General features: G+C 39.9%; 1 protein-coding gene across 1 annotated transcript; it reads right to left on the bottom strand.

Annotated features, from left to right (window-relative positions):
- Positions 1-172: 172 nt before the first annotated feature.
- On the bottom strand, positions 173-15,927 carry LOC117817585. The gene is made up of 7 exons (XM_034690338.1): positions 15,617-15,927; positions 11,118-11,332; positions 10,847-11,027; positions 9,773-10,689; positions 3,853-3,943; positions 3,127-3,393; positions 173-1,203 (listed from the first exon to the last, which is right to left on the bottom strand). The coding sequence occupies exons 2-7, from the start codon at positions 11,303-11,305 to the stop codon at positions 376-378; spliced, it is 2,472 nt and encodes an 823-aa protein (XP_034546229.1). The 5' UTR covers positions 11,306-11,332; positions 15,617-15,927; the 3' UTR covers positions 173-375.
- Between the last annotated feature and the right edge of the window lie 141 nt (positions 15,928-16,068).

The following is a 16,068-nucleotide window of genomic DNA, read 5'->3' as shown; positions in this document are numbered from 1 at the left end:
TACAACCTTTTTATTATCCTCTATGAGCTGTACGCTGATCGTTAGTTTGACCAGAGAGGAAAAGTGAAGCTGTTGTGTGGTTTACTGTATTCTGTAATTCCTGATGCTTATTAGAGATGTTGTCACTGATGGTTATCCTTCATAACAGCTCCTCAAAAGGGTAACACAAATATAGAAAAACAAGACACAGCTTTTATTGAAGTATAAATAGAAATAAAAACCACATTTGAACATACTCCCAATCATCTCTTGTACTTATTGACATGTCTAACATGTTCATAGTTTGAGGAATGCATAGCATTTACCTCAGGGTTTAGTGGTTGAGGTCCAACTGATAGTCCTTCACATGAAAGTTTAAGACACTGAGTCCGCAGTCTATTCTTCCCGGTCCTCTCCTCCAGTTATACAGGACAGGCGCCTGCTGAAGGTCATGCTCTCTGGTATCTCCGGCTTGCTCAGTCGTCTCCAGAATTCATCAGTGGTGAAATAGTACATAAGAGGGTCCAGGCTACAGTTCAAGCTGGCCAAGCAAAGAGCGACGGGGTGACATCGCTGAATCAGGTTTCTGAGGCTGCAGCTGCTCAGGGTGTTGGCTTTCGCCAGGAAGTCCAGGGGCATGGTGACATGGTAAGGAGCAAAGCATAATAGGAAGACCACAGCACAGCTCAACACCATCCGTAATGCCCTTCGCTTCTCCCCTCGGTCAGGAATGGCCCCCACTGTTGACTGCCGAAGACTCCCAGCAGTCAGACAGGTGCAAGCTAACACCAGGATGAGAGGGATGATGAAGCCCAAAAGCTCGGCAAGGATCAGGAGGACCCAGGCTGCTGGGATACCGACAGGCCTCATGGGCAGCTCTGAGAAACACACAGGTCTGGTGAGAAGGGTGGAGGCCTCTGAAGCGTCACTTGAGTTATTGTATAATACACTGCTGGGGTTCCTCAGCAGAGGGAAAGGCAGACAGCCCAGGCAGACCAACAGCCAGCCAAAAGCACAGATATACCAGTCTCCTCTCCGCTTTGCTGAGTTGTACCTCAGCGGACGCATGATGAGCTCACAGCGGCGCACACTGACACACACCAGGAAGTAGATGGAGGCATACATGTTGACATACTTTAGATAAAAGCAGATCATACAGAGCGGATGACCAAAGGGCCAGGAGTCCTTTAGGTAGTAGTAGATCCGCAGAGGCAGAGAGAGCACCTGAGGAGAAGGAAGAGAGTCACATGGAGGCTTACACCAGGGAGCACAAACATGGATTGTTACTGATAGCAGATGTGGTGATTTTCATCATTTCAGCTTATTCCTCATGCTAATATTTGCATTAATTATTCCACCTTATTGCACAGGCAATCACTCTCTCTCTCTGAAATCTCATAAAGGAAACATTATAGTGACTGCAGATGCAGACATTGAATGCAATGCTTCTAGACAAATTAAGAACTACAGCACCTGGTTACACGTAAAACATACTTTATTTATTTTTCTCTGCATGTTATCACACTTTTTAGGTGTATGAGGCCACTAACAAAGTGTAGTGAATGGCATACTATCGTCTGAATCATCAAATGCTGGATACTTTTTTGAAGCATCATTTAATTTTTCCTTTTACGTTACTGTTATGTTTGCTGAAACATTACTTGGGGGAAATGCCAAGTTTATTTTTAAGCGTTTAGAACTATACAACAACCTTTGCATGCCCATGCTTTCCTGTATGTAGTGGACACCCACCTAACACACTGTACACCTTCTGAAAGTGAGAAATTGCCTTTCCCTTGTCAGGCCCTGCAGTGTTAAATATCTGTTTCAGTTTGACACGCTGTTTGCAGAGAAGACGCAACGATAAGCAGAACAGCAACAGTTTGAATCAATCCTCTCTTTCATTTCACCTCAGTGTCAGTGAATGACCGACGGTAGTAGACTAGAATAGGTGTGTGCATTTATGGAAGGATACATTTTGAGTAAAGTAATGTGGCTTTTTAAGCATTTTAACTGGTGTACAACACATAAACAGTTGAAAAAGTTACAATATTTACATTCAAATATGACATTTTAAAGTTATTTTTAAAAATTGTTAAATTAATTAGTTTATTTATTTATTTATTTATTGATTGATTGATTTATTGATTGATTTGTTTGTTTTTACAAGAAATGTCCTTTACTAAAAGGGGGGAGGGGGGGGAGACCAAGTGGTATACAGAGTAACAAGGTTACAACAACAACAGCAACAAAGACAGTGAAGATGATTCATGAATAAGAAAAATCATAAAGAAAGGAAAGAAAAAAAAATGATACAAATAAAGGAAAAAAGCAACAACAAAAAAATATTGCCAAATTTTGCAAACATCCAAATAGAGACCACCTCTGCATGTGTTGATTTGTCGATGTAATAAAACTCTGAAGATTTTTTGGACAACTTAAAGAATTGTGTTTATTCATCTACTAAATCAGGGGTTCCCAAAATTTTCAGCCCGCAACTCCCAAAATATAGGTGCCAAAGACTCGCAACCCCCACTGTCCCTCAGAGTGATTTAATGTGTCTTCATTTAGCTGGTCTGCAGAAAATTAGCCTACCTATATGAGCATGTGGCTGTGTTCCCTGTGCTGTTATGGATTAACCTACTGCTACTGATACTTTTGATCATTAACTGTTCACTAACCCTAAACTTAGGAGTCATCTGACAACAAAGAAAGGCATTTTCTATTTTCAAGGTTTTATTTCAAGGTTAGCTACTATTTTTGTCGATATTTTATACTATAATGGGTAAAATTAACTACTTTTTAAATTACTACTTTTCAATTAAAAAAACATTCTGGAAGACATCTCACGACCCCCCATTTGTGTTCTGGGACCCACCAAGGGGTCCTGACCCACACTTTGGGAACCCCTGTACTAAATCATTTATTTAACATTACACATTCTTTTACTCTTCACTGGGCTGCTTTTGGTGCATCTGAGGTCAAGTTATCATTGACAGATAAAATGATAAACACGTAAAATATATTATTGATATTGAACATCTGACTCATGACTCATGTAATACCGCTCAAATATTGGAGATCAGATGAACGAGAACATAGTAAAATAATCAGATATGAAGATCAAAGAAAAAGAAGGATTCTTACCTGCAGCAGGTCGGCCACAGCCAGGTTCATCATGAACACCACAGCCTTCTTGGTTTCTTTAACGTAAACTCTGAAAACCCAGATGGCCAGCACATTACCCAGAAGGCCTGGCGCTAGGATCACACTGTACACCACTGCATACACTTGGTGCTGGTACGTGCGAAACACTTCAATGCTGTCACAGCTGTGGTTGCCCACGGTCATCTTAAGCAAAGGTCCAGTCACTGTTGATTGTTTGGACAAGCTTCCTTGTGAACTAACAGGAAGCTTGTTTCAGGAGAGCTGCTTATGGTCCAGTGATGGATGTGTGTGTGTGAGCATCCATGCTGTCCGTTATGGCGAGGAGGGATTTATGGCTCTTTGAGTGAAGGGAAAGTGTGTCCAGCACAGGTGAATGTTACAAACTGTAATCAGTCCCAGCATTACTGCTTCCTGGTGAAGGAAAACATAATGGGTTTACTCAAAGGCACCTGCCCTGTCTCTTGCTCAACGTGTGTCACTGTAAATAAATACAACTTGTTTTGCATGTTGAACAGATAGCCAACAGATACATAGATATGCTTCCTCTATTGGACACTTATCACATGGTGTAGCACGCCGGAACACACAGCTGATATGCTCATCGGTGCAAACTGCTGCTTCAGTTTTTTAATACCTTGTGTTTCAACAGCACATAACATAAACCTTTATTGGTGTGAATGCAGCTCTTGTGGTGGTGCCATTTACTGTAACTGTGCAAAGCCACAGAGACGCTGCTGCTTCAATCTCCCACGGAGTGTTCTCATCCAGCTGCAGTGGAGATGACAGTAAGCAAGTGCTAAAAAACACCCCAGAGCAAAACATCAGTGAAACTAGCACGGGTCGTTTAGTATATCGGAACGTGCGTGTGGTTAGCTGGTCACACCAAAGCAAGCCTATAGTCTGCCTGATTGTGTATAGATATGAAGAACAATTGTTGTGAATTCACAGGTTTAAAATAATTCTTACCTTTGACATTTTCAGCTACACAAAAAAGTCATCGCAAACTCCTGCTCTGACATACTTTAAGTATTAATTTTCACTTCAGATGGAAACATGGGGTGATATGAGCATCTGAATTTCCAGCTTGTAGGCGCGAGGCACGTAGGTGTGTCCTGCTTCTGCTAGGTTTCTTTCCTGTTTGCTTTCAAACTCCATGAGCCCCTAAAACAATCATTTTCAGACAGCCATTGTATGTCTTTTATTTATTATCTTTATCCCCCTTGTACTATATTGACTCCAGCTCATTTTTGTACAGGGTGAATTTGCTAAAATGTGTAAGGCATTATCACTGATGTATTTTAAAGGGATACATGAAAATTGATTATTTCATTCAACACTTTATTGAAACTAAAAATGAACAAACTGTGTATGAGCTTCTGCTTTCTAAGATATTTCTGAAATCTATGAGGAAACCTTACAGGGGAAAATAGATTTCTACACCCTCCAGTATGCTTTAAACCTCATTGTTTTAAGAAGTGACCCTAATGATGAACATCTGTTAAACCACTGACTTACCATTTTGAGTGTGTTTATAAAAAATAGTATGTTATAGTTTTTCAGTGTTTATGGGAAATGACACTGACTAGACTCAATATAAAGTGACACTGATAATGCATTTATTAACTGTCAGACTCTCCCCTTTGCGCTTTGTCCTGTAGTCAGAAATGGAGTGGTGAATGAATAAAAGCATCAGTGCAACAAAGTCAGAATGCTTTGTTACAAATAAAAACCCTCTTCAGTTACTATAAATAATTAGTGTAAAAATGTACTTTGAATAAGTGAAGCCAGTTACTCTTAATATAACCTTTTAAGATTGTTGATACTGACACATCTACCAGTGGCTAAACGTTAAGCCTTTTGGCGACCAACTGTCTTTTACTACTATTTCATTTAGTCCAAATGTTTTCAATCTAGGGGCAAGACCCCTCTCCAAAATGTCACAACATTAATCTGATGGATCATGAGATGACTGACCAAAGAGGGAACAGAAAACAATAAGTTGTTGTACCAAATTAAAGTAATACTTTGGTCTTTTTGAAGTGGGGTTGTATGAGGTACTTGAAAAAATGTATTACCCATAGTGGATCCTGGTCAGCTCGGCCTCTATGTGGAGTCAGAGAACAGAAGCTAGGCTATAAACTGCTGCAGACGGGGTTAGCTCTACCACGTAAACTTAAGAAAGCTCGACCAAGACCAAGACCAAGTCAAAGTTAGAGTACGCTCTATCTAGAAATTTTCAGCACTTAAGTTCTAACTAAAAGTCCCCTTGTTTTTACCGACAGGATACACACCTGTTCTCACGCCTGCAGCAGTTAGCTTAGCTTCTGTTCTGGCTCTCCAGCCGCCTTCTCAACAAAGAGGAACTCCAGTATTACTCTTGTGTGTTACACATTAACAAGTGCACCATACAACTCCACTTCTAAAAATCCAAACTATATATGTAATTTAAACGTCCTTGACAAGTAGTTCATTATTTTAGTATGAAGACACAACTCAAAAGTGATGGGGAGCACTGGATTTATCTTTAACAATGTGATAGTTTGTTTTATGAGGCTTTCATTTGTGTCTGATGTGAAATTCTTATCTAAAAAAAGTTACCAGTCACTCCAAAACAAACAAACCCCAGCATAAGTCAAAGCAGGAAGACTGATTCATATTCATCAAATTACTTATTTATTCACTTACTATTTATATCCTTTTACTACTTGTAATACTTCTCTATATTACACCATCAGATTTCACTATGATATGAATCAACCCATTATCCTACTGCTGGACTTTTAATTTGTTCTCCTCAAGTGCTCTGTCAGTTTAGGATTTCAGTGTAGACCACTGTGATCCTCCTCGGGGTTCAAATTTTCAGATGTCCACTCCTGCATCTTTCCTTCAACCACAGCTGTCCTTGGCCTCACAATCCCATTTAGAATACAAATAGATGTCATGAAGGGGTGTAACCATCAAAGACTGAACTAATTTTTTGTCTTTTTCATGCACTTGAGGTATATGTAAATTATTGTTCACCCATAATGGTGTCTTGGTTTAATAAATGATGATAAATAAGCCTAAGAAAACAGATGATGGCTGCCACTCGTGCAACTTTCTGGATCTGATCTCATTATTACTAAACTTCCACATCAAACATCCCTATAGAAAGTGGAACTTAAACCTAGAATTAAATGTTAAGTTACTGTAAATTGAATCAGTCTGGTGTTGTGAGGCAAGTATAATGTAGCAAAAAATGTTCATATTTGTTTTAAGTTTTACATTTTTCTCAATATTCCAAAGCTTATATAAAGTAATATGACGCCTATGATTAAATACAGGACCCTACCTAAAGAATCGTTAGGTAGGGCCCTTATCTTTAAAAGATAAGGGCCCTACCTAAAGAATCGTTAGGTAGGGCCCTTATCTTTAAAAGATAAGGGCGGGCTTTCTCTCCTACGCTTTGAGGACTATTTCACTGCCGCCCAGCTAAGGCCTTACTGTGCTGGTGTAGTCCAGTGTTTCCACTCAGACTATACTAGTTACCAAGGACTATCTGAATGACCAGAGGACCAGGGCAGCTCTCAAGGTGTGGTTTAAAACCTGGACCAAAATGTTCCATCATGAGAATACTAAAGTGGGTGGTCCAGATTTTAAAGCAGTAGCTCTAGATTAGAGATTTAGGCAGCCACATGGAAGTGTAACAGCTTTTTGTACCATGACTGGTGATAATATATTGGAATCTTTGCTTACTTTTTAAAAAACACAACACATTTTGTTCAAGTTAAACTGAAATGGGAGATAGAATCAGGGCCTGGAGATATCCGAGGATGACTGGTGTGATACTTTGGAATTTCAGGCTCACATTCAAGCCTTCAATTCAAGATCCCTGCCAGAGGAACATAATAAGATATTTTATGTCTCCAAAACTTAGGTTTAGACAGCAGGGTTCACAGGGATAGGATGAATATTGGAGGAAATATAGTAGATTCATGGCAGATCATTTATATATTTTTGGGGACTGTCTTTTGATCCATCCGTGTTGGCAAGATAGGACTTGATTTCTCTTTTTTAAGCATTATGATCAGGCAAATTCTCTGACAAACTACATCCAAAGATCAAAATACCTTTATGTAGTGCTATTGGTAGCCATTACACGCAAATAGCTGCATGCAACCCCACCAGCACAGAATGACTGGACTGCTTTAGTCAATGAAATACAGTGTATGGAGAAACTATACAAACACTGTGATAAATGGACTGTAAGCTCTGTGGGATGTTACCCTCGGCATGTGTAATTCAAATCCCTTTATTTGCTTTTCTTATGAGGCTCAGACCAACCTATGTACCTGCTCATTTTTTGTCTTCATTTACAATCATAAATGTGCTATAATAAAAACTATGTATAGAGAAACAATAATTAAAAGCATCACACTGCTCTGTACTGTCCACAGCTGCATCTCGTAAACTAAATAAATGACCAGAGGGAACTTAGATAAGGGAAATGGGGCTTTTCTTTCCTCCACAGCACTCTGGCCTCCTTTCTCAGAGCAATTAGAGAGGTCTTCAAATAGATTGTCAGTCCCCAGACATGTTTTTAGCTCTGCTGACCTTTGACCAGTACACCAAGGGCCCAATAATCTCACCTTGCGCATGCAGTATGTTTTCGTGAGTACAATCTAAGTGTTTCTTGGTGATGACCAATTTTTGTTATTCAATTTCTTCCTTCTGGACTACTGCACTTCTGTTATGTATAAAATGATAATCGGGTTTGCTCTTGTGTAATATCCAGCAGCCACACGTTACAGAAACATGATCACATAGGAGTATTTGTGTGAACTTGTTCAGGTTAGGGATGAAGAATACAAATACAAAAATGTTTCGTCTCAAAACTGCACCCCGTCTTCATGATGCACCAGTTTTAGTCCTCTGATACAGCCAACAGAAACACATTATTTCCTCCAATGTGATTCACCTCTCTGTGGGATGTTGGCGTGCTATATTTTTTCCACTCAGACACGCTGTATGGCCTCATGTATCAGCACCCAAAAAGAGGGTCCCCAGCACCCAGGTTCCTCCTAATGTGCTGTTCCAACACATGAGTAATAATGTGATCCCAACAAAGATAACGCACGTTGACTTACAGATGAAGGAACTAACGGTCACTGTGGCACTGGCCCACAGAAACACTTTCACAGACATAACAGACATTCCTCACATTGGAGAAGCATGCATGGTCCCCCATGAGGCATGACTCCACACTGAAAGCATCCAGCTAACACACACACACTCTCACACAGACACTCAGTTTTCTCAAAAGAAGCTGTAAGTTTGATAATAATTTCTCACCTCCGTCTTCAAACTTGTGATTCTCGCATCAAAAAGCAGAAGGGTGAAGCATCAGCTAACACATGCTATCCCCTTCCTCCTACCCCTCTAATCCTAATCACTTTCTTTCACCACCCTCTCACTTTCTGTCTTCTTTTCAGAGTGTATCTCTTCTTCTGTCCTAAATATACAAAGTTTATCTTATCTTTTCTTGTCACCTGTTTTTTCAGTTTTGATTCCTCTCTGTGTTCTGTGTATCTGTCTGTCTTTCTCTCTCTCTCTCTGTGTCTCTGCTGTTCTGGGGTTTTGGCACACAGAGCTTCCTGTGTGAGTGGGGGTGTGGTTTACAAAACTCTTGACACTAAGACTTCTGCTGTTAGAGCTGCTGCTTTCCTTATGGATAACAATTATCTGCCATTTTTGTTCTTTTGATTGACAGAAAAAAAAATAAATGCTGTAAGCGACCAAAAACAAGAATTAATACTAGAAGTGAAAACAGAAAGTAAAAAGTGTCCTTTTTTAAACAGATGTTAGTTTCATGTCAACACACATGTCACAGTATGGTGTTCTGGTTACTGAAAAAAGATGAACTTTCGGTTGTGGAGCTTTCTAACAGGTTAGAAAGTAGCATCTTATTGTTTTATGGTTCAGATGAGTTGCAGTTTCTCTAGAGGATGGGCTGCACAGGAGGTGGGTGAAGCATCAGAGTTGGCACAGACTTGAGTTTAGCAGATGCAGGACTTGGTGGTTAGAGGATCTGACTTTCAGTTTCAAACTGATAAGAGTCAGGTTTTGGCAGTTGATGGTTTTTGGAGCCAACTGTCTGCTCCTCTTTATACAACGAGAGGAAATAACAGGAACAAACTGGCACCTGTTTTTCATTCGCTGTGATGACAGCAACTTCACTGTAATGGGACTTTAGAGTAATAGTAATAGTGACAAACATCAAGTTACCAGATAAGACGAAAGGCAAAACATTGCTTTTATTTACAAAATAGTACAGTTAACATACATTGTGTTAGCTTATTCAAAGATGTTGCATTGCTACTGAAGATAAACAACAAGCTGTGACTCATTTAAGGCACACATGAGGATATTCATGTAGGTGTTGGGTAACAGGCATTATGAAACAAATGTTTTTAGCTGTTGATATCAGGTTTTATAGTTCTAAAGTAATTTCCTCTTAAATGTTTTCAAGGCGGGGCCTGAAGGTGTTTGCATCAGTTTTTAATCAGATTGCTGTGAGGAGTTGCACAGCATGAATCAGGCATTTTCAAGACATTTGATACAACTAGCTGTGTCCTTCAGCACCTACTCCCTGTCCGAGCAGCTACTCTCCATGCTCATCATTCTGCACTGTGGGGGGCGATGGGTCGGGGAGCTGATTGGAGAGGAGAGGAGTGAGGAGGTGAAGGAGGAGGTGCGCCTGGTGAGGTGCAACCTGAATTCAGCTGTTAGAAAATAATAAAGCAGGGGGTTGAGGCAGCAGCTCAGGCTGGCCAGGCAGAGAGACACCGGGTGGAACTGACGCACAGCCAGCCTTGTTCCACAGTGGGACACTAGGTCCTGCGACACCATGAGGTAGAGCAGGAAATTGATGTGATAGGGGGCAAAGCAGATCAAGAAGAGGGCAGAGCAGCTCAGCACCATCCGAAGAGCACGCCGCTTCTCACCAGTTGTCAGCCTTTCGTGATGTTTCTCTGTCCCACTGTTGGAGGTGACCGACTGCAGTCGGCTGCGTGCTGAGGAATTGAGTGTGGTTGAATATTGCTGGTCATGGTTCTGTTTTTGGTTGAGGGAGCGGGCGATGCGAAAGGAGCTGTAACCGATGCAGGCCAAAGGGATCAGGAAACCAAACAGCTCAGCAAAAGCCATCATTGTTAGGGAGAGAGAGAGGGGCAGACGACGCATGGGCAAATCCTTGAAACAGCCCACTGTGGTAGAACTGGTAATGGATGTGCTGGGGCTTGAACTCAAAGATGCAGCATAAAGCATGGTGTAAGGATAACTGGTTGTGATACCAAGAGAGGAGGCCATGTCATTGACTGTCTGTGGGCTGGTATCAGAGCTGGTGGTGTTACTGCTCTGGGTGCGCATCACAATGAAAGGTGAGCAGGCGACACCAACAACCAGCCACACTGCCATGCTGATCAGCAGGTCAAAGCGCCGCCTCCACCGGCGAGCAGCAAATGGGTTGAGCAGGAAGACACACCTCTGGATGCTAATACATACCTGGAGTCAGAAAAATAGTGACATGAATATTATTTGCTGGATCAAGTTCCACAGGAAGTACATTTATTTTTAAGAATTGTCAAAGCTCTAACATTAATGACGACTCCCAAAGTAAAGCATTAAAATCTGACTTCTTGGCACTTTACTGAACACTTACCAGGAAAGCAATAGCTGCATACATGTTGAGGTATTTTAGATAGAAGCAGAACAAGCAGATGCCTTGTCCAAAGGGCCAGTTGTGTGTGAAGTAATAATAAATCCTGAGGGGCAGGGAGAGGATGTGGGCCAGGTCTGCTACTGCCAGATTTATCATGAAGATCACCGCCTTGGTCTTCTTACTGTGGAGCATCATGATCAAGAGTTAGCCATGTCCAGTATGTTTTTTCTAGATATTCCACATCTATGTTTTTGTTTTTCTTTGCACATACCTAATGTGTCTGCAGAGGACCCACAGAGCAATGGTGTTGAGAAGCAGACCAGGGATGAAGAGGAGCAGGTAGAAGTATGTGTACATCTTGTCCATGCACTGCTCCCAGCTGGTCATGTTGTGGTCACATTGTGATGAAGAGGAATTGGACGGGGACTCTCCCCACCATCTAGACGCATTCTGAGTCATTTCAGTTTACTCAAGCAGCCATTACACCTAAAAAAAGAAGAAGAGAGTTACAATTCAAGCAAGACTGAATATGGTAGTTGTATCTTTAGTCAGCACTTCTTGACTGAATAAAACCTGCTTTTATTAACAGGCAATGTACCACGGCCATGTGTAGTGGCTGTAATTACATCCTTTTTATGAAAAGCCGACTCTTGATTCAGGCACCTTAGCACATATTAGACATCATATCTTCCCCTCATTGCAAAGATCCTTGCAAATCGGCCTAAATCCTTACGTTAGGATTTTCTGTCAGGATTTAGTGTCCATCACTGCACTGAGGCAGCATTGTTGTTCATATAATAATAATCTCCTAAATGCTTTTGGACAGAGGACTCCTCTCTGTACTTGTCCTGTGTGACCTCAAAGATGCATTTGATACAATTGACTACTGCATTATGTAACAAAGACTAAGTCTGCAACAAGTCACTGATGTCGGACACAGAAATGTCCATAGAGGAGGTGCAACATTTGCACATCAAGATCATTAACACAGCCAAGTGATCCTGAACTTCTTTGATTTGCTACTTATTAAGAATGTAAGGAACCACAGTCAGATCATTTTGTATCACATTGATTGCAGTTTGTTAATGTTAAGTTCACTGTGGGGCAAAGTAAGTTGCAGAGTAACACAAAGTACTCTGACAAAATGTATTCAACCTATAAATGGTTCCTCCCTGAAATGTAATCAGGAACTTCTGCATGTTTTTGTCATTACTTGGCTGGATTTGTGTAATTCCCATTTCCATGTTGACTGACAAGAACTAGGAAGAAAGATCATATATATTCACACGTGGCCTTCTCTGTAGTCTCGCCCTATAAACATTTAAAGTAGATAAAAAACATCAGTCAGACACTTACTTATCTCAACGACAGGGCTGCTTTGTGGTGGAGAAAAATTAGGTTGATACTTTGGACTCATGACTGACAGACTCGGAAAAATCTTCAGAATATCAGAATATTTGCGTTGGCTTGCGTCTTTGCTGGTCAAGTGGTGCGGCCCAATATGATGTGTTTTAATGGGGCCCAGAACCCCTCTTGGTACCCCTGCTTAAAGAGGTCCAAGTGCCCAATCCAGCACATCATTGCTCCTTAAATACAGACCTGCTTGTGGGACCTTTAAGTCTAAATATGGGAGGTAGAACTTTGATTTATAAGTCCCTCTCCAGTGGAATCATCTGCCAGTTAGGACCAAGAGGCAGATACTCTCTACTTTAGAGCATAGACCCAAAACATTTATTCAGTTAGGCTTATATTCAGTGCTGGCTTAGACTTCTAGTCATGCTGTTGCAGGTTTGAAATGCAGGGGGAGCTTACACTGAGCCCCTGTACCCTCCTCTCTCTGTCCATGTATGCAACTGTTGTTACTTCTGTTGCAGTGTTTGTCTGTCTGCATGTCTGGTAAGTTGGTTTGTGTGTCTGTGTGTCTCTGGTAATCTCTCTCTTTCTGTCTCTCCTGGTTAACCAACTTTCTCAGCCCCACAAGTCATTGCAGATGACTGTTCTCCATGAGTCTGGCTCTGCCTGCATGTTGAAAGGAGGTTTTGCTTGTGCTGTCTTTGCTCTTTTTACATTAATTTAGGATCTTTCTGAATAATTTGAAATTATTTTGATTTGGATTTAGTGGTACATGAATAAACACTAGTTTATTCATAGATGATTATTGAACCACCACTTATAACAGCATGTTATCAAATAAGAATTGTCATTATTAAAAGTAGGATTACACATATATTATAGATTACTCCTATAACGCCAAGCGTATCATATTTGATACATCAGTGTTTGAGACCTCTACATCATCAGTGTGATATACTTTTTCTGAACAAAACTGATGTATACAATCAGATACATGCAATGCACGGATAATCCACCAGGTGTGAGTAATTCATGCACAAGAAGGACGTCACTTGAGACATCCAAAATGGCAGCTGTCGATCAGTGACCCACTCAAGGTTTTTCAGGGATGTTTTTGTCAACTTTGAAAAAGTTTGGATTATAAAAACTTTAATTGTCACTGAAACTCCAAGAGGAATAGTTACTGGATTGATGCAATATAAAAATAATTAATATTTCTAACATAATTTATAGTCAAATCGTCTTGAAAATGTGTGTATCAAAATTGATAAAGCAGGTATTTATTTGCAGACCTGTCAATCATGACTTTATTGAATTTCATACATTATGCATTCCATAAAGCAACATACAGTCTTTTTATTATTTAAGAAAACGTTTACATGACATAATTAGGTAAATTAAGAGTAGAAATTTAGATATTTATAATTTATATTGTATTTTTATATGTTATGCAACCTGCTGTGTCATGATGATTGATGACTAGTTGAATGTTGCCATGGCTCCCTAGTAAATAATTGTCTTTTGCTCATTGATTTCCACTAAAAATTTAACAACTCAGAGAGGAAATATACATAAATTTGTTTTTTGCTACAAAACAACATTATTGTGCAATGTGGAAAAAAACAATTTCTAGGTTTGAAATTACTTTGGGAAAAATTTGAGGGAAACTCAAAGTTTGATAGGCTAAAAAAAATATTTTTATGTGTTTTAGTTTGTTTAAAAAATAAGAAACTTTGAGTAAAGATTGCCACCAAAATGATGATGTATCAAATATGATACAAATTAAAACTTATATATGAAAATTGCTATTTCTTGTATTTAATTTGTCAGAAGGTCCATTAAACACTCCATTTTCAAATAATTAGAATTTTCTGACAATTATTTGATGGTTCAGGCTTTACTGGGTTAACACAAATTAATTATAATAATGCTTCATAAGTGTATCATGAGCGATTCATGAAAACAAAATTGAGTAGAATGTATTTGGCAGGTGGTTGGCAAAATTATTTTAAGGCAGCTCATCCTCTTGTCTCAAAAGCTGAGAATAAAAGTTTCATTCTTCATGCAGCAGTTGGTTGTTGATCTGTTGTTGCCAACTGCCTTTGGCAATGGAAAAAATAAACTTTGTCCACCAAGCAGTCCTCCACACTGCTCAGTTTGACAGCTTTGCTTTTTCCAGCAAACACAATCAACAGAATGGATTGTTGGCATGAGTCATAATGCTTTTTAAAAGCTAAGATGCCTGCAGGTTTAAATTTGAGGAAACAATTAAATAGAGGCTGTTACTTCGGCACTATCTGGTAAGCTATCCAGTTACTGATACAAATACAATTTAGATAGAAAATATATACCGTGACAATTCAATATGCAAGTAAGTAAAACAGTGTACTATTATCATTTAAAATAAGTGATTAAGGGAGCACTCTGCCAGAAGTAAAACATTTATTTCTATTTCCTTATCATAATCATTTAGCCCTTTGTATTTGTTTATTGTATATCTGATTAATTACTCATATTATTACAGTTAATTTAAAAGTGTTACCAATTATAACATGTAAGCTATAAAAACACTCTGTCCATCAAAGGAAATTGATCTGTTACAAACGGCTTCATCCTTTCTACCATGTCACCTCACTATTATAACTTTTCTCTCAATGGTTTCTCCATGCATTAATGCAAAACTAAGCAGATTTATGAAAATACAGATAGAGAGTGTAAACAAGCCACTGTGTGGCCAAAAGACTGCAGCAGGAAATGTGTGGAGGTAAGACGGAGCATTTACTGTGTTTGCTTATCATTGCATCGCCCTTCCTCCTGCCATCAAGATGACACCACACCCTTCCTCTCTCGTTCTCAGAGGGGGAACAGAAATCCTGCGACAGTTTTCTGCTGCTTTACTGTAGTTTTGATTCTTGCCACTGGTGACAGATGGCTTTTTCAGTCTGTTACAGTCAGCCAACGAATTCCCTTATGTGCTGTTAAGAGCTGTGCAACAGTATGTCCCAACACTCAAGTTTAAGGAAGTATAATATATATATCAACTTTGAAAGAAACTTCCTAAACTGACTTGGCAAATTTCATATTTTCATCATTGTGGAGTAAAAACATTATTTGGCAACTTTTTCAAAAAGTTTCGGTTCATTTCCAACTTTGAGCCAAAGTTTAATTCAGGGAAATTTCAAAATAGCTGCACCTGTGGTGCTGCAGATTTAGTCTGTGTGACAAGGATAAAAATAACAGAACTTTTATTTGCCCCCAGTTTAAGTTACGTAAATATTAAACAAAATATGACTTAATAATAAACCACCATCATCAGCAAAATATAAAGCATGACTTCGACCACAAATGTTCAGACAGAGCACAGCAGTGTGACCGCCTGACAGACAGTATTTTTCTAAACAGACACTGAGTATTTACCTTGTATTTCTTTGTCTTCTCCCTATTTGATCAGCATGGACAGAGAGGAGAGGTCAGTGATCACCGGCAACCACATGCTCCAGCAGCTTCACACCCCTCTGTAAACAGCAGTCTGACGCAGGAGTACACTCTCCTCTTCGAGCACCACAGCAGTAAACAGTGTCAACAGCAATCCTTCCGGGCTCACGATTAGCAGCAGGGAGAAAAACCTGTTGGTTTGTGCATGTGCACAAATGAGAGTGAACTCTACAATAATGTGGTTTTCATCTGGCTCTCTGCGTCTTAGGTATATGGTGATGAGGGGAAGGGGAAGCTCTGCCCTCATGCATGCGTGTGTTTGTCTACCGTTAGCTACGTCACTAAGTCCCTGGCAGCTCAGACAAAACCTAAGGTGCACACAGTATTGGGCAAGTTCAGAGAGTGAGTTTATGGCTAGTTAAATTAAAACCACA

The sequence above is a fragment of the Notolabrus celidotus genome, chromosome 8 (assembly GCF_009762535.1).
Source record: "Notolabrus celidotus isolate fNotCel1 chromosome 8, fNotCel1.pri, whole genome shotgun sequence".
Taxonomy (NCBI): domain Eukaryota; kingdom Metazoa; phylum Chordata; class Actinopteri; order Labriformes; family Labridae; genus Notolabrus; species Notolabrus celidotus.
Note: the sequence above shows the minus strand (reverse complement) of the source record. Positions and strands in the feature narration are given on the sequence as shown.